This window comes from Alligator mississippiensis, chromosome 5 (assembly GCF_030867095.1).
Source record: "Alligator mississippiensis isolate rAllMis1 chromosome 5, rAllMis1, whole genome shotgun sequence".
NCBI classification, from domain to species: Eukaryota; Metazoa; Chordata; order Crocodylia; family Alligatoridae; genus Alligator; species Alligator mississippiensis.
This window is the reverse complement of record NC_081828.1, coordinates 183,378,782-183,403,744: the sequence shown is the minus strand read 5'-3', so window position 1 is coordinate 183,403,744 and position 24,963 is coordinate 183,378,782. Positions and strand designations below refer to the sequence as shown.

The 24,963-nt window shown below is 42.3% G+C and overlaps 1 protein-coding gene across 1 annotated transcript in view; it reads right to left on the bottom strand.

The window, feature by feature from the left end:
- The window catches only part of MALRD1 (MAM and LDL receptor class A domain containing 1), a 516,028-nt gene that overhangs the window by 167,826 nt on the left and 323,239 nt on the right, over window positions 1–24,963 (bottom strand). The window contains exon 28 of the mRNA XM_059729363.1: window positions 18,669–18,849. Within this exon, the coding sequence (XP_059585346.1) occupies window positions 18,669–18,849 (181 nt within the window). The remainder of the gene's footprint in view (window positions 1–18,668; window positions 18,850–24,963) is intronic.

Genomic DNA, 24,963 nt, shown 5'->3' with positions numbered 1-24,963 from the left:
ACCCCAAGCCGCACAGGTGTTACAATAATGATGTTCTTCTGTCGAGGCTTCACCCTCCTCAGCCTTCACTGCTATACTCTAGCTAGGCCTTCTAGCCTGGGAACACTGTACTGGACCTGGCTTTGAGGCACTAGCTTTTGTTTAGCTCTTTTGGGAACCGAGCCCCTAGCTCCTCTTTGGTTGTGCCCTGGGACACTGGCTCCTGTCTGGCTCTGTGGCCTTGCACTATGCCTGCTCTGGGCTCAATAGTCACTTGGGCCTTGAGCTTTCTGCTAGCAGGGCTCAAGGGAATCATATGTGCCCTTTGGACACTAATGAGACCTCTGTATACTTCCCCTTACAGTCTCATCCCGAACCAGTGGTGTAACTACAACATAAACATAAGCCTTTGGGCTAGAACAGAAACAGCCCTCTTCCCTTTTAAGAGAGTAAAGTTTCCCTCATTGTTCATCTAGGATAGCCTTTTGGCCCTGGGCTATATCCTAGCAAGCTCCCCTAGCCTCACTGGGGATACAAATGGAGCATCACAGACCTTCCAGGAGCGCTGCTTCCAGGAGCTCATTACCCTGTGGCAGCTAGGAGGAGACTAGCCTACTAGCTGGAGCCTCAGGCTTATATCCTCCCAGGGCCCTGCCCCCTTCCAGTCTGGGCTGGATTGCCTGGGATGCCTGCAGGTTCCTGTTGATTGGTGTCATTGGCCTGTTGCCCCTGGCCTGGCCTGTTGCTGCAGCCCTGGTCCAGAATTCTTCTCCCAACCATAGCCCTCTTTCAACATATCACCTTCTACCATCAAGCCATTTGAAGTGGACTTGGGAGGCATCCAGTGGCTGTGTTCCACAGTACCTGCACCAGGTGAATTCTCTTAGACTCAGAATGGCATGCCATACTGTAGCAAAACCCCCAGTTTTTCTTTTTTTAAATTTATTTTAAAATGCATTCCCCAACCCTTCCCCAACCATTTCTGACTTTTTCTCTCCCTCTGTATTCCCTATAGATAAGTATAAGTGAGCTCAGATTTAGGATACGCTTTAAACATTTTTATTTTGGTAGCAAATTTTTGGTTTTGGATAGCCACTGTTTTATATTGTATAATTATTAGGTATGTATTGATTCCTACTGTTGTATATTGTATTAATATCCTTTTTGTATTGATTTTTACTGTTTCATATGGATATTGTATGGTTTAGGCCTGTGCCTGTAAGTGAACCAAAGTCATGTCAAGTTTCCATTTTATATGTCAAGCCTCCATCTTGTGTCCTCTACCTGGGTATCCCATGTTGCTACTATATGATTCATTGTATCCCTCCCATGTAAATTGGTTCCCCGATGAATAAGAAAGATTGGCAATGATTGAAATACAATGGTAGCAGGCCGCTACTAAATGGTTTGTATTGACTGGGCCATCACCTCGCATTGATTCACCCAAGAACCATGGACCTCACCCAGGAACAGAGACACCAGCATTTGAAAGACAAAACACCTGGCAGAACCAGCAACTCTCACCATTACAGACACCAGAAACTGCACATCCCTGCATGGAGCACACATGCTCAGTATGCCAGGGGCTGACCCTTGCCTGGGCATGCCTCCTGTCACTAGGGTCACACAAGGTCTGACCCTATAAAAAGGGGCAGTGAAGACAGACCCAGTGGGACGCCCTCTCCATCTGAACCAGCACCATGCCACACCACCTATCCACCCAGAGGCCCTGCCGGCGACCCCCCTCTGGACAGCACCTACTGGACAAGGACCCCTTTTCAGCCTGGATAGGTAGATATTACCTGCACACCTCCTCCTACAATTTGGACTCTCTCTCTGTCTCTCTCTCTCTCTCTCTCTCTCCTCCTGGACTTCAGTCCCTGCACCAAGCCTCTCTAACCCCTGCTGCCATTGTGTGTGTGTGTGTGTGCGTGTGCGTGTGCATGTGCGTGTATGTGTGGGTGTAAGGGAACCAATAAGGCATTGTGTCACCATCTCCCCTGTTCAATAAAACCACTGTCATTTCAACCCCAAGCTGGGTCATGTTTTACTGAATCCCAGTCCCTTCCTTATCTAAATTCCAGCCTCATTCTCTCTCTCTCTCTCTCTCTCTCTCAATTCCAGCCCCCACCCCTCTCCAATAGTTTACCAATCTTCTCTCAATTCCTACTGTCTTTTCCCTGTGACTTTCTGCTGCCTTTCTCTGCTTTCCCGCTGCCCCTGCTGCCTTTCAGTCTCTCCTGCTGCTTTTCCTGTGATTTTCTGCTGTCTGTCTCTGTTTTTAGGCTTCCCCCGCACCTTCTGTGGTCATTCCCCCACCATTCCCGGCAGCTTCCCAGCTCCTCATGGCTGTCCTGCAATTTTCTCCAGCAGCTGGAGCCTTTCTCCAGCTCCCAGCACCTACTTCTGCTCCCTGCAACTCCTCTAGCTGCCCCAGAGACATCTTCTGGCTCCCCACATCCAGAGCCCCTCTTTAATACCCACACTTTCCCATAGTCCCATTTTCCCTCTCCCCACCTACATTTTCAGCTCCCCTGTAGCTCTGGCTTCAGTCCCAGACTTAGCCTCTGTGCTGGCATTGCTTCCCTGTTCTGCAGGCTTTGGGCATTGTCTTTTAATCAATTAAGATCAATTAACCTAAAGTTACCCCCAAGCCTCAGTTCTTCAGCCCAGGCCCCTGTAGTCTACTGGTTCTAATCCCAGTCCTGGTAACTTTAACTCCCTACACTTCTACTTTTTTACCTTAACCTTTCTTTAGGTATCCCAAGTACACCATGCACAAATATACATACACATCACAACACCCAGCTTAGAAACTCACCTGTGTGTATGTGTAGGTGGGTGGTATGTATGTAAATTAGTGAATACACATATATATACATATATAGATATAATTGTGTGTTTGTATGTGTGTGTGGTATATGAATTAGTAATCCACATATGTGTATTGGATGTGCAGGTGTTGGTAACTGATTCTGTCTAAATTTGGTATCTGTAGCGTGTATGGGCTTAAACTGGTGATAGGTGTCCATGAACCTAGACTAGTTATTTTAAACATGTGTGCATCTGAGTTGCTAGTGTGTGTGTGTATATACACGGCATATATATATGGCATTGTGTACATGATATACAAATTAGTGATCTGTGTCTAACTTTTGGGGTGTATAGTGAATGTGCTTGAATTGGTGATAGGTATGCATGTGCCTAGGCTGGTTTGAATGTGTATGTGCCTGAGCTGGTAGTGTGCATGTGTATGCACATAACTGATTTGTGCGCTTGGATATGTGCAATTGTGTTACACCCTCCTGTCTAACAGTGCAATATCGAGATCCTGAGAGTTGGCCTGACCCCTCAGGGCAACAATAGTGTCCTCTATCTAGCAGACAAACAGCAGATCAAGTTGAGAGTCGCTTAAGAACAATGCATTTATCATAGTTCAGTAAAGATATCAAGTCAATGAATACCAAAAAGTTACTAGATCCTTTAATTAGTGTGAGGGTTTGGCTAGGACACAGGAAGCTGGGCTTGCAGGAAGGCCCCTAGCAGCAATTATGAGGTCAGCAAAGTAGGTGTGCCGATTACAAGAGCATTTGGCTGGGGTCTAAGTCAGAGGGCTGAGAACACAGGGACTAAGTTCCAGGAGGACTGAGAAGTAAAATCCAAGAGCCACAATCCAAGGAAAAAGCTGAGATCAGAAACCAGGAGTCAGAGAACTGGTGCCTTGTTTCAGGGGAGATCCAAGGTCAGAGTTGGGAAGAGCCAAACCGCCAAACCGGAGTCAGGTGCTAGGATAATCAGAAGGAGTAGTGAATGCAAGGTTTGCCAGAACAAACTATGGTTGTGTCAAGGCATGCCTGTAGCCTGAGGCTGCAGGTGCACATAAATGGGATGAGCAGCTCTTTCAGTAGCTAATCCAGTCACAGAAAACTTGGACAATCTCATTAGCCAGTGATCAGGGGCAGATGCAATAGCTCAAGTGCTTGGTCCAGCTGGGCATCCTTGATCAGAGGTACTGACAGTACTGCCCACCCCACTCCCCTTTACAGGGCCATCTTCTAAGCATCCCAGGACCTGACCTTTGTGGGTACCTCTGATGGAAGTATTATACTATTTGAAGTCACAGATGTGGTTGGCTGGTTCCCAGGATTATTTTTCAGTCCCACAGCTCTTCTAATCAATCAAGTAGTGTTCCTTGGATCTACTTATGGTTAAGCAGGCCTTAGACTCTAAATTCTTCATGACCTTTCACTATCATGGGTGGGGGCGCAGATTCAGATGGTCAGGATGTTTTTTGATGAATGGTTTGAGTAGGAATACGTGGAAAATGGGGTGTACTTTAATGTTTCTGGAAGCTGGAGGTGAACACAAAAGATTTATTTGTTCTACAACCTTAAATGGGCCAAGATACCGGTAGTCCAGTCTGGCTGATGGTCTCAGGGTCTAGATATTTTTTGAAGAGAGACAGGCCAAAATGGTGGGCTCAGGTTGTCACCAGTTGAAATGGTGGGCCTGGGGTGTCAGTGTCGGTCAGCCTGGTCTTTATATGCAACCTCAGCTGCGCCGAGGTAAGCCTTGAGTTTGTTTTTAACCTGTTGGAGGTGCAATATGAATTAATTTACCACAGGAACTCATAGATTCATAGATATTAGGGTCAGAAGGGACCTCAGCAGATGAGGGAAGGTGTTGGACAGAGCTGAGGATGGAATCCATAGTTGGAGAAAAATGGGATGTGGTCTGTGGATGTATGGAAAGCATTGTTATATGTGAACTCTGCTAGGGGGAGTAAGATCACCCTATTATCCTGATGAAAGTTTAAAAAGCACCTGAGGTATTGTGCAAGGGTCTGTTTTAAAATTTATGTTTGCCTGTTAGTCTGAGGATGGTATGCAGAGGAGTGAAGAGGTTTCATACATAGAGTGTTACAAAATTTGTGCCAGAAGCATGAAATAAATTGGGGGCCATGACTGGAGAGCATCTGGGACAGGCTACCACGTCTGCAAAATATATGCCTCAGAAAACTGCTAGCTGTTTTACTGGCAATGGGGACAGACTGGGTAGGGATGAAATGGCCCATCTTAGTTAATTAATACATCACAGCTATGGTTATGGAACAGTTCTCAGAATGTGGGAGGTCCACAATGAAATCCACCAAAATATTGACCATGGCAGTGTGAGGGTGAGTAACAGCTGAAGAAGAACATCAAGCCTAGTTCAAGGTTTCTTGATCCAGGCACACACAGTGTATGAACAGACATATCATTTAACATCCTGGCCCATTTGGGGGCACCAGAATTGCTGGAAGACTCAGAACTGTGTCTTGGTCTGTCCGAAGTGACCCACAGGAGATGAGTCGTGATAGAAAAGCAATGTTCTTGATCTTATAGGACCCTCTGGGATGTACAGATGCTCCCCTGAGCCACCAAAAATGGGATGCAGTTCTTTAGCAAAAGGGATCATCTACAAAGGATGGCTGAGAGGAGGCTTTGCTGAGTGGTTCCCTGAATGAAGTTCTTAAGATGGAGAATGGTAGAAGGTAGCAATAAGCCTAGTATACAAGGTTCATCCTTATGGGATAAGGCATCTCCTTTTTTGTTTTTTGACTCCTGGATGGTACAATGATTATGAAATTAAAATGGGAAAAGAAGAATGACAAGCAAAGCCATTGTGAATTTAAATTCTGGCTCATTGGAGCCATTTCAAGTTCTTATGGCTTGTTAGGGACAGGATGGAGAGCCCTATCTAGAAGGTGTTGCCATTCCTCGAAAGCTACCTTGATTGTGGAATTCCCAGTCCCAAATGTCATCATTCATTTTGACCCCTCAGGAGTCAGGGCCTGGGAATAAAAGACACAAGGGTGCATCTTGTTTGGGACAGAATAGCCCCTAAAATGCAACTCAAAGTCAGCTTCCACTACTTTTGTGGGAGCAAGGATGCATCAGAATGGGAGCAGTGTTGAAGGCTGTTTGGGCTTCTTGAAACCATTTAAACAGTACCTCTTTCTTAAGAAGGGTGGTCAGCAGGGCTACTAAGTGTGAAAACTTTCTGATAAAATGTCTATAAAAATTAAGAAAACCCACAAACTGTTGGACCTCTTTAACATCGTGTCATGGTCCCTTTGGTAATAGCAGTTACTTTACGTGGATCCACTGGTAGGCCCTTGGTGGAAATTATATAACCCAAGAATTCATTTGAGGCCTTATCAAACTCACATTTCTCTAGCTTACCATATATTCAGTTCTCTCAGAGTCTAAGCAAGACCTGACACACATCTTCTGAATGCTAGGCCAGACCATAAGAAAAAATTTAAATGTCTTCCAAATGAATTATAAAAAAGTGGTCCAGCATATCTTGAAACACATCATTAACAACATTTTGGAATGTGGTGGGGGCACTGCAGAGTCCTAAGGGCATAACTGGGTATTCAAAACGCCCGCAGTGGGACCAAATTGTAATCTTCCGCTTGTCCCCCTCCCATATACAGACTAGGTTGTAGGCTTTTTGCAGATTTAAGTTTAAAAAAATCTTGGCCTAACAAAGCTGCTCAAATAGATTTCATAGATTTCACAGACATTACGGCTGGAAGGGACCTTGGAAGATTGAGTCCAGCCCCCCACCCAAAGGCAGGAAGTCAGCTGGGGTCATAGGATCCCAGCAAGATAAGCATCCAATTTTTTCTTGAAGGTGTTCAATGTAGGTGCTTGAACCACCTCCAATGGCAGGCTATTCCAGACCTTGGGGGCTCAGACAGTAAAGAGATTCTTCCTTCTATGCAGCCTGAAACGGTCTTGCAGTAGTGTATAACTGTTCGACCTGTTCATCCCTTGGGGTGCTCTGGTGAGCAAACATTCCCCCAGATACTGGTGGTCATCCCTGATAAACTTATAGGTGGCCATCAGATCACACCTGAGCCTGTGCTTTTCCAGGCTAAAGAACCCCATAGCTCTCAGCCTGTCATCGTAGGGTCTGCTTCCCTGACCTCTGATCATGTGCATGGCTCTTCTCTGGAGTCTCTCAAGCTTCTCCACTTCCTTTTTGAATTGTGGGGCCCAAAACTGGATGCAGTACTCCAGCTGCAGCCTCACCAAGGCCGAGTACAAGGGGAGAACGACGTCCTGGGATTTGCTTGAAAAGCATCTATGGATGCAAGCCAGAGTTTTGGTCTCTTTACTAGCCAAAGCATCGCATTGAAGGTTCATGTTCATCTTGTGGTCAATGATGACCCCCAAGTCTCTTTTTTTTGTAGTGCTAGCCAGCATAGCACTGCCGAGCCTATAAGGATGCTGCATGTTTTTCCTCCCAAGGTGGAGAACCTTGCATTTTTCAGTGTTCAACACCATCAGGTTCTCATCCACCCATTTACTGAGCCTGTCCAGGTCAGCCTGGATCACCCTCCTTTCTTCAGGTGTGGATGCTTTGCCCCAAAGTTTGGTGTCATTGGTGAACTTGGCCAGTCCACTTCTGACTCCAATGTCCACATCATTACTGAAGATGTTGAACAATATGGATCCAAGGACAGAGCCTTGGGGGATCCCACTGGTCACAAGGGACCATGATGATAGACTTCCATCAATTACCACCCTCTGGGTCCAACTACGGAGGTAATTTCCCAGCCAGCAGATCGTGGTGGACCTAAGGCCACAATTGGCCAGTTTCTCCAAGAGGTGATCATGGGAGACCAGATCAAAGGCTTTTTTGAAGTCAAGATATATGACATCAATCTCTTCTCCCTTGTCCAGCTGATAGGTCACCTGGTCGTAGAAAGAAATGAGATTGGTCAAGCAAGACCTACCTGTAGCAAACCCGTGCTGGCTATCCCTCAGGATGTTGGTGTCAACCAGTCCATTAAGGATGGCCTCTTTAATAAACTTTTCTAAGACCTTCACCAGGATAGAGGTCAGGCTGATGGGCCTATAGTTTGCCGGATCCACTTTCCTCCCTTTCTTGAAGACAGGCACCGCACTGGCCTTCTTCCAATCTTTGGGCACAACACCAGTGCGCCAGGAGTTCTCAAAGATCAGTGCCAGAGCCTGGGCTATGATGCTCGCCAGCTCCTTGTGTACCCTGGGGTGTAGATTGTCAGGGCCAGCTGACTTGAAGGTATCCAGTCTCTCAAGGTGTTCCTTCACGAGGTCAGCATTTATGGAGCACAGGGGATCTCCCTCACCCGGACCTCCCTGTCCCATAGTGGGCATGGGCATCCCATGGGACTGATGAAAGACCGACGCAAAGTACCCATTTAATAGGTTGGCTTTTTCCTGGGCGTCAGTTGTCAGTTGTCCCATCTGGTTTAGCAGGGGTCCAATGTTACCCTTGCTTTTCCTCTGGCTCCCCCCATATCTGAAAAAGGACTTTTTATTGTCCTTGATACTCGAAGCTAGTTGGAGTTCAGTTGCAGCCTTGGCTTTCCTGGTTTGCTCCCTGCAGGACTGGACCAGTGCAGAATATTCCTCCTTAGAGGTGAATCCCATCCTTCATCCTTTGTAGGCCTTTCTTTTTAGCCTCAGGAGGTCTGCTAGATCCCTGGAGAGCCAGGGGGGCTGCTGTGCCCTCTTGCTGCCTTTCCTCCAAGAAGGAATAGAATTAGTTTGTGAATCCAGTATTGCTCCCTGGAGGAGCAACCACTCTTCCTGAACTCCCCTTCCCCTGGGATCATGGTCCCTTAGGGCCTCACTGACAAGCCTCCTGAGCTTGTCAAAGTTGGCTTTCCTGAAATCAAGGACTACAGTGTTGCTGACTGACTTGCCAGCTTTACAGAAATAATTCATTCATTAAAGGCAGTGGAGAACAGTTGCACACCATTATCTTGTTTAAGGCCCTGTAGTCAATGCCAGGGCAGAGAGAGCCATCTTTGTTGCCCACAGAGAATGTTGAGGCCCTGGCTGGGGATGTAGAAGGCCTGATGAACCCCTTATGGAGGTTCTGCATAATGAGCTCCTTGAGAATGTTAAGCTCTGATTCAGAGAGGGCACCCAAATGGGATCTGTACCCCTGGCAAAAGATCAATGGGGCAATTGTAAGGGTTGTGTGTGGGAAGTTGGTCCACACCTTTCTTGTTGAACATGTCAGTCAGATCTCAATATCTGGCAGGAAGAGATGGGTCAATGTCTGTGGGGTATGTACTTCCCATTAAGGCAGGTTGCAGATCTTTTATAGTTGGTGTTAGTAACCTGATGTTTTCAGCCCTGCTTCTGGCCTGGGTACCAGCCAGGGGAATCTCCTCTAAGCAAGACTGCAAGCAGTAAGGTGGGTTGAAACAGAGATCACTTAACCCCCAAGAGATGTCTGGATTATAGAGATATAGCCAAGGAGTTCCCAGGATAACTGAAAAGTCAGGGAAACCAATAAAGTCAAAACAAAGAGACTCTGGGTGATCACCTATTGTTGCTCCTAGTGTAACCATCTCACTGACGATAGGCCCCAACGAGTGTTGGGATCCATCCATGGTTTCTATTACTTCAGGGTTCTATTTTGGCCTGACTAGCATCTGATGCTATTCTGCAAGGGTTAAGTGTATGATATTACCAGAGGCCCCTGTGTTTAAGAGAGCCAGAACAGGGACATCCAACCTAAACCAATGCTGTAGGTGAAGGATGACTAGCAAGGACAAATCTTGGGGCTTGGTGGCACTTGAGTGTTTAATAAGAGTCAGAGGAGCTGGCTGAATGGTCACTAGTGGGCCTGGACAACACCTCTTTAATGAGGCTGGGCTGGGGAGCTTCCCAAAGAAAGCATGGGCATTCCCCTCCTAGGCAGGTTAGGGCAAAGTGCTGTGCCTCCCCACAATATAGGCAGAGGCCCTGGAAGTGATGACTAGCCTTCTCCTCTGGTGGGGTGGGGGATAGAGTCTTCTCCTTGTCTTGTCTACCTGCATGGATTCCACTGAGGGCAGTGTTGCCTCTTCCTAACTGAGATTTGGCTCAGCACTCCTGTTGGGACTCAGACAGATGGGTGTCAATACAGCTACTAAGGTCAATGGGTCCATCCAAAGTAGCTCAGAGCTTCACCTGGGCCAACTTATCTTTAACATGGCCCTGACGACCCTGGTGTAAGCAGACATGTTGAGCTCTCTCATCCCAGTGTCAGTGAGCAGTCATGTAAACTCAGCGGCATAACTTAAAACCAGGCAGTGCCTTTGTCTGAAAGGTCTGGAGAACTTACTCTGCAGTATGGACCCAATGTGGGTTGTCAGAGATCTTGGCCACAGCTTGTATAAGGTCTCTGAGTTTAAGGAAGGGGTTTGCTGATTTCAGAAGTGGGGAAGCCCAGGCCAGGGTGTACCCATTCAAAAGGCTGATGGTTAGTCCCACCTTGGCCATATCTGAAGGGTAGATTTGAGGCAGAGTTGAAAAGTGAGGTGACACTGGTTAATGAATCCCCAGAAGCAGAGGGGATTCCCATCAGATGTACTGGATAACAGAATCTGGGTTTCAGGATAAGATGAGTGGGCTGGCTTCCCCAGTGGGCCTGGAATCAGGGTACATTGGGCTGGCAGGGCCATAATCTGGATTTGTAACCCCTGTAAAGCAACCAGCAATTTGCCTCCAGCTTGCCTCCAGAAATCTGTCCTGGTGGTTGATCCATCGCCCCATACCACTGTGGGTCCGGGAGGCACACCTTGTTGTAAGGGTTTGGCCAGGATGTAGGTTTTTCAGGACATAGGAACAATTACAGGGTCAGCAACATTCCTTTCCTTTTTTATGTCCTTGTAAGAAGGTATTTAGCAAAATTTGCAGATTCATTGGAATCTGACAGGTCATGCTGTAAGCACTTCTGCTATGGACTAAAACTTATGACTTCTGGGCTGTCAACCATGAGCCTTAGTGCCTGCACAAGCCCCAAAGACAAAGGTAGAACAGGGGAAGAAGCAAAATGGAACATAAAAAAGCTAGGGGAAAGGGAACAGAAGGGTCTAACTATTAGAGAACTTGTTCCTACAGACCCTAGAATTAATCCCAGCATTTCTGGTCTCAACATCTCTTTGTGGTCTAGCAAAATGCTGTAAACCACCTGATGAAAAAACTAGTGTCTCCATCCCCTTTTAGTGGCACATCCACATAAAAGATAGCCTCTTACTGCTAACGGTGACTTTATTAGCTGAAGTGATAAAAATCCTCACCCTGCCAGTAATCCATAAGGGGTATCGGATTCCCCATAATAGAATTTCTAAATAGGGTTCTGTTAATTAATGCTTTGTTTTCAACGATAACATTTTAAATAAAACTTTGTAAGTAAATGTTAAGAGTTGTGAAAACCTGCAAAAGTCAGGAAATATAGAATTAAGGTGGCCTGAACAACCTTATTGTGGCTCTCTCTGGTTCATCCATTATATAGCACATTCCTTATGCCATGACAACATATCCCCCACAAGCCCATACCACAAGCAAGGTAGAAGCACAGGTTACCAAGAATTGAAATCCAAGAAGCAAGCTGAGACCAGAAACCAGGAGTCAGAGAACTGGTGCTTAGTTCTAAGGGAGATCCAAGGTTAGAGTCAGGAAGAGCCAAAGTTGAGTCAAAAGAAGCAGTGAACGTAAAGTTTGTCAGAACAGACTAAAGCTGTGGCAAGACATGCCTGGAGTCTGAGGCTGCAGATATGTTTAAAAGAGGTGAGCAGCCCTTTCAGCAGTAAGTCTCATTAGCCAGAGATCAGGGACAGGTTTGATAGCTGGTCCAGTGGGGCATGCTTGATCAGAGGCCCTGATAATTAGCACTTTTCCCCTGAAATGAGACAAATTTAAAGATTCCTAATGATTGCCTACATTTGTAATGATTGCCAACACTCTAGAATCAGAGAACTGTTTATTGGTTGCTAAAATTATTCTTGCTAATTAAAAGCCTAATCCAAAACCTATTACAGTCAATGGGAATCTTTCACTGGATAAGGCCCTATCCCTGGGACCTGAGTTCCTACTGGAACTAATATTTCAAAATATCTTGATATAGGAGCAATGGTAGAAAAAGAGGAAAACATCATTAAAGGTTAAAATGTAAAGCAACCCCCCCAAAAACAAACAAACAAACAAACAAACAAACAAACAAAAACCCAAGAAGAAAAGAAAAAACAGAAAGGAGACCTTATAAAATAAAAAACAATAAAAAAATAACTGGATTTATATTATGGCTAAATACAAACACATATCTTGAGAACCTGAACCAGCTCAGGCTTCTAAGCATCCAGCATAGTCTACCAGTACAACAACATGACAAACCTGCCATTTCATACCAGTTTCTGCAACAGATATTCATATTGTTTGTTATAAACATTTAACCCCTTCCTGAGTTCCTGTGCAGGAAGAACTAATTTCTCCACTAAATGTAAAACTTTGCTTTGTACAAAAATGAAGATTTATGTAAAGCACTGATACTCAATCTTTTGGCCTAGGGGGCTAGATGAGGGGTTTGGGGCCTGTCCACAGGCCTGATTAGGCCCCACATACAAGGATTGGGCCCCAAGACCCCACACTATTTCCATATACCTGGATCATGCTCTGGGGGCCCCACACTGCCTCTACCCAGTCCCACATGCCCAGGACTGGGTTCTAGGGAATCCTGCACTGGCTCCACCCAGTTCTGTGTGTTGGGATCAGGCCCTGGGGGCCCAGTGCTACCCCCATATGCTGGAATTGGGCCTTGCTTGGTCCTATGTTCCTGACCTAGCACACAAGGTTATTATTTTGGGGCCTCCCATACTCATGGAGAGCCCTGCATGCTGAATGACATTGCATGGGGGGGGGGGGGGGGCAGATCTGGCCCATAAACTGAGAATTGATAGCCAGTTTGAAAGGATTAAAGGCTAGATTAAACAACCAAACAGTGACTTGTTTTGCCCGTGCACGTGAAGCTGTAATTCTGGGGTGGTATCTTCCTGAACAGACACACAATACTTTTGTAGAATCCAGCTTGTGGTGAGGGGAAGCAAAGTCATTCAGAGTTAATTCAGTACTTTTGCCTCTGGTTCATCTCATAAGAAAAAGATCACAAAGTAAACCCAACATTTAACATTTTTAGATCAAATCTTTAGTGCTCTGGGGAAGTATTGAGCCCAGTTCTAATGGTAGCTAAACTAGTAACACATTTCTATGAAGACCTGGTTCCCATAGTTTTGGGTATAGTCGTAACACCTCCTGAAGAGTGATAGATTGGAGTAACAAATGCTAGCACTAATCTCCTTAAAGAAGAAAACATTGTGAAATACGGTTTCAAAGAAGACAGCTCACAAATTTGCCAGAAGTGACCTTCTTCCTGTGTTGTTACAAGATTCATTTAACTAACCATGAAAGCCTATGTAAATCAGCTAATAATTCAGCAAATGAATGACATGGATCATTCCTCTCATTGTTCCTGGAAATTTCTATTACATTTTCATTTAGAATTATTGTTTTATTTAATCAGCATCTGTTTTCTTTAATGGTGTCTTGCGAGAAATAATTAGCGCCAAAATTGCATCACACCATATGGTTCAATGAGGTAAATTTTCAGGCTGATATTCCCTATTCTTGCTTCCTCCTGAAGCAAAGCTTGGCTTTATAAAATAATTATTTTATGCACAAAGTCCAGATTTTTGGCAATAGCACATCAGAGATCTTGATTCTAACCCACTATTATGAATCAGCAAAGTGTCAACACTCTGTCTTTCATGAGAGAACACTACATTTTAAGATGATTACTAATGGGATAGAACTGCTGCTACTTCTTGGCAATCTTTCAAAATCACAAGGTAAGCATGGTGAAGAGATCAAAAATTCCCCAACATAGATCCATCCAGGGGTAATATTTTGTATCATGCATAGAATGCTACCATGTTTTCTTAATGCCTTTAAAGCTTTCTGATTATTCAGTCTGTATAAGTGGCAGATAGTAGTTCAGTACTTATAGTATAGTTAGTATAGTATAGTTAAACTATATTGTATTGAAAAGCCTTGCCTTTTCTTCATGATTTTTTCCTCAGTGTGATTAATCACTGTAGCTAGCATAACTTCTTATTGCACAACCACTTCCTTTTCTTCAGCTGCCCTCATTGTTTGTTGGAACATACAGATATATTATTTGGATAAGTGTCACAAATAAATTAATTAAACAAGGAAAAAAAACCCTTGACCTCTGCCTAGCCGTGCAATATGTTTCTGCTTGTATTTCACAAAGCCCATTTTTGTTTGCTATCTTTTAGGTTTGTTTTAGCAGCCATAAAAAGCTTGTACTTGTGCTACAAAAAAAAAAAAAAAAAAAAGAAAAGAAAAAAAGAAACAATTTAGGCATGATATAGTTCTGAGTGTTCCAGGCTAGGCTCAACAGGGAAATCCTGTTTTTGTGAATTTGGTGAAATGTATTTTATTTGTCTGTTCTACAAAGGTAAAGGAATCAATAACAAACAAGAAGGCAGGTCAGCCTCCTTGATGTCAGCACACCAGGATTAAGGTCAGCACACCAACAGTGTTAAGAAAACTAAACAGCTTTGGCCCGAACTGTAGAATGCAAATGTTCATCTAAATAGCTTAACTAGTGGATAAGGACAATGGAAAGATCCCCACTGATGTCACAGAGTTTGGTTCATGTCCTTGTTGTATGAAGCAGTTAGGAAAAGGGTGCACTGCTGTTTTATAAACAGCATTGCTCATGCTGCAACTCAGATTGTTACGGGGCATGGATTCCCATGAAGGAGAAATGAGTACGAAATAGGAAGAGTGCTGGGAAAATCACCCAGTTATATATCCTTTCCCCTGTCAAAAACACACATGGAAGCACATTTAAAAAGGTGCTTAAATTAATATATTCCCATGAAGATTAACCAAATTAATCTCTAATAGTTCTCTCTAGTAATGTGTGCAGAGCAGAGAATCACAGAGAGAAACAGCATGAGTATAGCTATTAATTCACTTTATTCAAGCCAACCAACTGAGACTGAACATTCATTAAGCAGACATAGCATACAGAGTCCTTCACAAGGCAAAGGGCTTATGTACCTATCTCTGCTGTGTTTTATAAGGGAATAGTAATAATAATCTTATAACAAAAAAAACACTCTTCTATTCGCCGAAACTACAGTAACAGATAAATACATGTAATAATTATAATGACCTATACTGCAACATGCAAGAGTTCAGTAGGAGACACCAAATATTAGGTTCCCTTGTACTTCTAGCTGTGCAAGACAGGAATGAAGGAGGATTTAAATAAGCTGAGCATAGAAAAGCATATTTAAAAAATGGTCAGATTTGTATTTATTTATATTTCAACCTGGAATCTATGCAAAAGGAGGAGAATTATCAATAAAAGTCTGCTACCACCAAGCACAAGCTTTTGGAGAAAACTGAAATCAAAACTGTTTTGATTTTGTAGAAAATGTCAGGGAGAAGATGAGAAGGAAAAAAATATGGAAAAGAGTAAATTTTACCTGAGATGCTCTAAATAACATATTCCAGAATTTGCATAACACAGGGCTGATTCTTTAATGTCATTTGAAATAGCCCTAGATCAGGGGTAGTCAACCCCTGGGCACATGTGTCAATGTGGCCAATGATCTGGGCTGGAGGGCCACTTATAGAGTTTCAATGAGCTGTTGCAGGCTGGTGGGGGGCTGGTGCTGATCCAGTCAAATGCAGGTTGGGGTATGGGAGGAACTGCTGATCCAGCACAGTTGTGGGGGAGGGGAGCAATTGGTCTTATCTGGTTCTGGGCCCATTTGCCCCACACCCACGGCCAAACGTGTCAGATGGAGTGGGAGGGCAGGTGGGCAAGGTCTCCATGAAGACTGGCCCAGGACCCCTGTGAGCTGGGTGCATTTGGCCAGGCAGATGGGACTGGGATGTCGGCAGGTGGGAAGGGAGCGTCATCTGGAAGCAGCATGAGAGGGCAGTGGTGGGGGCTGGGATTAGGGCCAGGATCAAGGGGTAGTGACAATGCGGGGCCAGGGCCCAGGGCAGAATCAGAATCCACTCCCTGCATATCCCTGCCCAGAGAACCTGGCATCCATGATTTTGGCATTAATATCACACTATTGATTCATATTCAGGTCCTTTTCTCTAATTCTGCAGCCCAGCCACTTGTTTTTCATTTTGTATTTGTGCTTTTGATTGTTCTTTCCTAAGTGTAGTATTTTACATTTGACTTTACTGAATTTCATCCTATTTAATTCAGAATATTTTTTTCAAAATATCAAGATCATTATACATTCTAACCCTGTCTTCTTTAGAGCCTTTTACCCAAACCATCATGGTGTCATCTACAATTTTATGACACAAAATTTCCTTGTAATGTTACTAAGACATTTGATGTGGAAGTGACAGTCCTGTAAAGAAGGATCATCATACAATTTAGCTTTCCTGATGACACCTTTTTTCTTTGAAGTTTCATTTATATAGTAGCTCTTTATGTGCCTCTTTTTTGTAGCCATTTTCTGCCCTTTTCTGACTTTAACAGTACTACATAGGCATCTGCAAAAAGGGCTTCCCATGAATCATCCATGATCATAATCACTAATTTTCTGCAAGTTATGATGCAGAAGTTATAATATAAAAACAAATATCCAAATGCATAGTGTAATTGCTTTCCCAGCAGATCCTGTTGTTGAAGCTATGCTCATAAAACAAATTGTTACTCTAACATTATTATAAACCAAAGTTACTTTCTGAGCTGTTTCACTGCAGGAGCAATAGCAATGTAATACAATAGTGGTTATAAAACAATGTTAACATTCAAATTTATATAATCAGTCACAGAAACTGAATCCAAAGTAAACCTCAGTCATATGAGCATTTTGAGATCTTTAAACTCTACTCTACTAAAAAAATGTTGTTCCTCAGAAAAAAAGCCTCTGTGGAATATCTTTAGTAAAAAAAGTACAAAGTCTTATTTTCTCACAAGATATGGTATTATAGATTATTATAGTTTATTTTACACTAGCAAACACTGTATTATATGTTATAATGTTAATGCTTATATGCTTAAAATTCATATTTTACATATGCAAGATTGCTATTATAGATAGTAAAGGCAAAGATTGCAATATAACAACAGTAAGAGTAGAGTTTACCTTTAACTCCATATATTGTAAATTGTAAATGATAATATATTTCGCTTCTATTAACTGTACTGGCTGAAATGCACCTATTTTAAAAAGTTACAGATTTACATGAAAATACACAGTTATCATATTTATGCCATGAATTCAAGGTAAGCTACTTCCACTTTTTTTCCTTGCCATGTTTATAAACTAAATTTCTCTGTGAAATCAAGTGGTACATTGTCCAAGATACTGCAGAAAGACTAGCAAACTTGCACAGAATAGGGTTTAACAAGGTTAAGTTTTATTAATTAAATACATCTGGGTAGCATTTGATTATAACTTGTCCAGTGCAAGCCTATTCACGTGACTTAGAGGAGTGCTGTGTTCAGCTTCCTTACCATCTATTTTATGTCATTAATTTGGCCCCAGCATCATTTCTGTACCCATCTCTGAATTCCTCTTATATGAAGGTCAAAATGGGTTGTCTCCTTGCTGTGCCAGCTATTAATCCAACTCCAATTTTCATTGAACAGGAAACTAGATCCCATACTAAATTATTACCTGCAGTGACCACCATCCAAATCATGACAAAATGGATACATTGCAACCTAACAAACCCACTGGGTCCCTCAGTTGCTGAGGGAGAACCACCCTGCTTGGTCTATACAAAAAACTGCACAAAAATGGAAGAAAGCCATTCTCAGTTTCAAAAAGGCTAGTAGCATGATGATCCAGAGACCTAGTTCTACTCTAATCTGAAGATGGAAGGAATGAGAAGAAAATGAATTCCAGCAAGGTAGGTGGGATGTTTTATAAGCCCATTCCTCAAGTGCGTGGGAGCTAGCAGTATTCCATTGCATCCTTCTGCCTAGCCAACCAACCTCCTACTGCTCCCACATCCCTGTCCAAAACCCATGAGGAAGCTGAGTAGCCACAAAGAGGGGAAGAAAGAAAAGGGATACATAGGGGAGGCAACCCTTAAATTAGGCCAAGAGTTTTCTTTTTTTCCCCTCTGCTGGCCCAGACAATATATACCTAACCTTGGGAGTCATTTGTGACTGCAGTGTCTTTCCACAGTAATAGATTAGAATTATGAGAGAAAATGAGCCAGATTCTCACAGAGTGTAAATGGTATATGTCAAGATATCACAGCTATGTCTACCTATAACATCAGAGAATCTAACTCAATAATATCAGTGGTGAATTGAACTAAAGGTGAAATTGGGTTGAAGCAGAGAAAGCTCTTATTTTAAATCCAATGGCTTAAACATAAAAGACAATTCATAACTTTCTTGGCCTTTCCTCCAATGACGAGTTTCTGGGATTTGCTGTGAGCACTAGTAGCTTTCTTGTGGGGGCGGGGGTGATTTTTGTTTCTTATTACCATTCTCTTCCTTGCTGATCAAGGTACTTGCTCTATGTAGCCAAATGACCCAGTTAATAGACTAGGTCACAATGTATTCTTTTTGTCATGACCTATGAGAAAGATGTACTCGTATGAACGTTCCCATTTAAACAGTCCATTAAAATACCAAGAACAAAAAAACCCCCTTGTTCAAGGAAGATTTGTTTTGTATAGACCTTCTGGCAGATCATGTTTGATATACCATCATATATAAAAGCAATTATGTATACCCTATTTTTATTTTTTTTATTTAAATGAAAAAAAACTTCTTCTGAAACTTACTTGTGGAGCAGTTCTTGAACTCAATGTCATCTATTGCTGCTCCTCCTCCTAGATCTTTGGCACGAATGCCTTCAAATAGGACCTCAAAATTCCTCAATTTCCCCAGGTGTATTTCTGCTTTCTTCCACTCACCAGCATGATTTCTAGACTCACTCCATATTCTTGAAATTCCATTATCAGTCTGAAAATGAAAGGAAATATATATGCTAAGGTACATATAAAGCACAGATTGCTATATACATCATCTACCACGTGAAAACAAGGAGATTGCACTCAGAGATGTCCCTTGATACTGAACTCTTATATTAAATTTTGTCTGAAATGATTGACACATGCTTTGATGGAACAGAGGGGAGGGGGAAATAATAAGATGAAGAGATTATCATACAAATCACATAAGCATCAATAATGGATGGAGTCTTAGTACACAAATTACTATGTATATACAATCAAACTTCAAAGCAGTTTATTTTGTTATCTTTTCCAGTATCTATTATTTCAGGCTTGGAAAAAATCCACAAACCATTGAATCAGTCTGCCTCATTTTTCTGAGAGTACCTATTTGTCACAACCCAATGATTTTGGTGCCTCGGCACGATGGAATTTTCCCGCCACATGAGAGCCTCTTGCACAGCAAAGGTTTTTCTGCTGCAACAGAAAACCCCGGTGCAAGAGAGTTCCCATCATTTGAATGCAAATTTGTGTCCCGCTATTGGCCAGTTCTAAATTATTCCTACGTGGTGGCTAGTAATTGGCTTGCTAGCCATTTAAAAATTAGCACGACTTCCACCCAAGTCGGAGAACTTTGAGCATGCTGCAGAGTGCCTCTAAAGAGATCTGACTTGCGGCTAAGCTAATCGATAGATTGATCACCTATCATTTCTTCTCCCCGTCGCCGAGTGCAATCCTTCGACGTATCCTTTCCTTGCCGGCTTAATTTGTGGACGGATTCACTGGCCTGAGCCTTGCCAGCTGGAGCAACTCCTGGAGTTATTTAAGCGACCGAACCACCTGCGTCGCGGCTACAAGCGGCGTAAGTAAAGTTTTTGCAACCAATAAGCTTTGTCTGCCTCTCCATTCACTAGCCCACCCAAACGACCGAGCAATTTATATATCACCTAGAGTCGGCTCCGGCCGTCCGAGACACTATTGAGATAGTTAACTTTGGTTTGTATAGTGCATTTGATTTAAAAAAAACACACCAGCATTTGACTTTTTAAAATATTCAAGTACATCCTTAATATTTAGACATATAATATGAACTATATATGTGGAAGTGGTCCTCACCCCTACCTTGGTCAAATACAAGAGGAGGTTGGATGATCACCTGCCTGGGGTCTTGTGAACCCAGCATTCATTCCTGCCTGTGGCAGGGGGTTGGGCTAGATGATCTGTTACTGACCCTAGCGACTATGAAACTATGATACTATGAATTATGAAGGTATTATTCCTCCATTCTAAATATGGGGGATAGCTCACAAATGAAAAAACTAACAGACACAAGGTATACACTGTATTTTTAAATTAAAATATTAATTTAGTAGGTTATCCTTAAAAGTTTGCGAATCAATCTCAGCCTGAAAACCAAGCAGCCCTACATTACAGTTAGTTGATGAATATAAATAATGAGAGTTTAGGAATATGGGACTGGGAAGGGCCTCCCATTCTGTGCATTCACAGGCTATCATTTATCTAGAGAATCCTAAAACTGGTCCATTCCTATACTTCTTACACACCACAGAAACAAAGCCCCTTATTAAAGCAAAATAAAAATCACTCCACAATGTGTCATAAGTAAAAAGCAAGGAGAGACAAGGATGCCCCACCAATGCTGTGAAGAAGTAAAACCTAAAAGTATTAAAAGCAAAGGTAAAAATAAACAGGGAAAGAAAAGAATGGCATCTCTTTATACCTGCTGGAGCATATTTATGTTAATAAGAGCATCTTATGCAGATTTATGGTAGGAGAAGTAAAAAAGTGTTTTTTATATACTATAGAGAATAGAAGGCCGCATATAAGCACGCATTCAATGTTTTGTAAAAGTGATTAATGATTGAATCATGGAATTGCTACAGAGCTGGTCCTCAGAAATATCAGACGTGGGAAAACTGATTGCTTTCTGGTAAATTTTCATTACCTGTAATGGTGATTGTTGAAAAGTGTGGAACCTTTACACTGAGTGGCTCAGTAATAATAGGCTTGGCAGAGCACTCAGGAAAGTGTCCACATAACAGCATGCAAAACACACACGCAATCTCAGACAAATAGCAGAAACTTGAATCTAACAGCATACAATGGATGGCAGCGTATAGTGTGTCTCACCAGTAGCAGCAGGTCTTCCTTAGAGGGCATGGTGACTGAGTATAGACACTCACTGAAAAAGCAGAACCTTTGCCCATTTTTTGTGTGTCATTGATTTAGAATGTCTGGCTTGATTAAAGATAAAATAATATAAAAAGGGCTGTCATTGGCATTTAGTAATACAAATGATTTAGATGTTGATTAAAATAAATTATGAGCTACATAACTGCTTTGCCTACAGGGAGGCTCCTGAACTTTTTTCTGTCAGTCTTCTTTCAAATGTTACAAATCCATTTACTCCATACATAAGTCAAGTCCCATTTTTGGCCTACAACCAATATAAGGGGGTTGAGAATGTGTTAGTCAAGAGAATGTGAGCCCCTCTCCAAATATTCCTATTGAAGTACAAAATGAAAGCAGAATTACCTATTAAATGTTCCTATTTTGGGAAAACTGGGGTCAAGGGCTGAGACCAGAAGCAAGGATTCAAGTCTTCTAGGGACTCAGAAGGAGCAGGAATGGATAGCATAGGAAAGCTTATTGAAACAAAGGATAAACGTTATTCTCAAATATAATTTTATTTCAACCATGTTATTTTTAGTTATCAAATAGAGAGCATTTACATGGTAATAATTTCAGTTACTCCAAAAAGTCTTATCGTTTTGATTCTACTCTCTCTAAATTACTTCTAAAGCAGAGTTAAAAATGATAACGGTTATTTGCATAATTTGGAAATAACTCACATTTGCCCAGCACGTGACTCAAAGAATGGTTATCATAAGAGGTATTTGGCTTTTAGTTCTAGTGCTTGGTAGACAAAACACATCTTAAAAGTGAATAATTTTTTTGGCATGAAATCCCTTTGTCTGCCCTTGAAATCTCTTTGGTATGGAGAAGCTTCCCAAACATTAATAAGAAACCATGATTAATTTTACAAAAGTGGTAGTAGTACTGTGTATTGCTTGAGGAATTAAACAACACTTTACATCAAAGTGGATATTAATAATGTTAAATGAAGATAAAATTCCTATGAACATATGCATTTAATGAAGACACAGTGAAACAGAAATATCCAGTTACATGTGGGCATCAATGCATTACAGTCCCAAACTTTGCAAAATCACCTATACACGTAGACCATGTAAGGTCTACTAGGAGATGTACTAGGAGACCAAATTCAGCTCTCATTAGTCAAATTGCAACTGATTACATAGGGCACTAGGCCACTGAGTGTTCCATGACTATACAGAGATGTACCAGTTATATCAATATCAATAGCACTGTTATGTCTGCAGTAGACTGTTACAACACAAACTCATTTATGGCTGAAGGCACAGCATTTTATTTAACTTGTGTCCCTAAACACGCGCGCACAGAAAATTATTTTTGTGAGATGTCACAGGTGCAAAATATCAATTCTTCATGCAATCACAGGAAATATATTCAGGAAATCAAAGTGAGGCATATAAATGTGCAGCTACCCTCTTCTCTACTCCCATCCCTCAACAAAAAACACACCAAATGTTTGATCAAAACTTCACACAGAAAAATTTCACAAGAGCTGGAGACATAGTATTCTCCCATACCAGACAGACGATTTTTATTTTTGTGTAAAAAATAAGTAGGCCTCTATATGGATGAAGCATCAGCCAGGGAGCCCAAAGATATTTTCATTTGTTTCATTAACTTTATTTGACAATACCTTGTAATTATATAACAGTACCAAATCACATACCACATGTGGGGCTAGATTGCTAATTATCTACTATGGTTGTCCCAGGTAAGAAAAGGGGAGTAAGCTGCACCCTTCCCTGCAAAATTGCACTAGGAATGTTGGGATTGGAGTTCTGGGGCCATTAAGAAGTGCAGTCCCTAAGTGCTGGCTGCTACCTTGCTGCAAGTGAGAGGGCAGGAAGCAGGTGAGCAAAAGACAGATATGGAGAGAACACTTGTCCCCATGCCTCATCCTGTCCCTGGCCACCTCAATATATATCTGTGGAGCTGTATGAGGTGTATGCAAATTGCACCCTTTTCGTGATACATACCTGATATTGATAGATCCCAGCTTGTACTTTGTTAGTATTTCCTGTTCTGTTTTATGAGTAATTGTTTTCTTTTTCTGCACTCTCTAGCCATTTTTTCAATTCTATGTCCTGACCTTTTTCTTACCTTTGGAATGTGTTTATTTTAAAACAAATGCAATCATGACTCCAGGGAAAAACAACCTAGGCCTTGACTTTAACCTTCCTATTGCACCTAATTATCCTGTAAGCCTCCTTACTCCCACACACATGTATGCATGTAAAACATGTGAGATCCTGATAGTAAAAGAAAAGTCTCTTGATCTGGACAAGGCTGCAGACCAGTCAGAGAGAAGTCTCTCTCTCTCTTTTTCTTTCCCTCTTAAATGAAACTATTCATCTACTGACACATGCACATATTGAGTTTGTCCCGACTGCTGTTACAACCTGGGTTGATGGCAAAAGGCCCAGACTAACCATATGCTTTATTAGACTAATAAATGATGTTGCTGATTTTTTCTTTCTGATGCTAGCAGCAATATTGCTGCTTCTCTGCATGTGGCTTGACCACTCTGGTTGTTAGCCAGACTAAAAGGGTGAGACCAACTCACTCAGGCTGTCTGGCATGAAAGCTGCTCCACATGTACCTCCCCAGTTCATATGTGTGTGACAGAGAGAGAGAGAGAGAGAGAGAGAGAGAGATCTTGTCCATTTGCCCCTCATCCAGGTCTGCACACCCCACTTCTGCATCACAGCATCAGTATTATTTCTTGGCTCCATATTCCTTTTCAAATTACTTTCACCCTGTTACATTTCTTACCAGGTCTACATGCCCCTTCTGTCCTCTTCACTCTGATGTTTCTCTTCCTTCAGTTAGCAAACACTGTATTTTCCTCCTCGCTTCTGCTGATATTTACCCTGATCTTCCTTCCATCTCACAACTTCTCCATCCTGCACTCATTTCCACCATCACCTCTGTCCCTCCCTATCAGACTTTTGCTCATTTTGGCTTCTGCAGCTCTCTTTGCTTTAATCTTCCATACTCAATCTGAATTACTTTAGTGTCCAAATAATGACCCCTCCAAACCCTTAGGTGTTTCCTTGTCCTCACCTTTTCTTTTAACCTGAGGCTCTTGGTCATGTCTCCCATACCCCCAAAGGGGTTGTTCTCTTGACTTAGCATTCACCAAGTGCAGCTCTTATTCTGACCCCTCTCCACTTTCTCTCTTCTACAAACACCAATTCATCTACCATTTGTATATGACAACTCTTGGCTCTTCCTCCATGCATGTTTCCTGTTTAAATCTAAAATCCCATCCCATCTCTGACATCTCCAGTGAATTCCTATCTTGCAGGACAAGCTCAGGGTGGCTAAAATAGAGCTCTGAATCTTTCCCTTCAAGTATTTCTCCCTTACCTCCTTTCTCCATTGTAGGAAACTTCACCATCCTTCCTGTCACTCAGGTCCATAAGACGGTTCTCATCTTGGACTCTGACGTCTCTCTAGGTCCTCACATGCAGGCTATATTGAATCACACATATTCTTTCTCCATAACGTCCAAATAGTTAGTACTTTCATCCAGGCTCACATCCCACACCCTGAAATATTGATTTATCTTGCTGTACCCATATACATTCCAGATGCTGCTGCAAAGATTTTTCTAGCTTTCCTTGACCACATCACCTCCATCTGCATCACACTATTGGCTACACCACTTCCATTTCATTAAAATAAGCTAATTCTCCTCATGATCCATTCCACTGTGACTGTCATCTTGCATTCACTATGAAGATGACAACTCCAGCCTCTGATCATGATGTCAACGTCCACTTCTTATTTGTTAAATTTTCAAACAAGCTGCTTTCTGTTTTTTACTGTGCTAATGCTTGAGAGGAACCCCCTGTACATTTCAGCTTAGGTGCCACCATAATCTAACTTTTTCCTTACTTCTTGGTAGTTTAAGATACTTTGC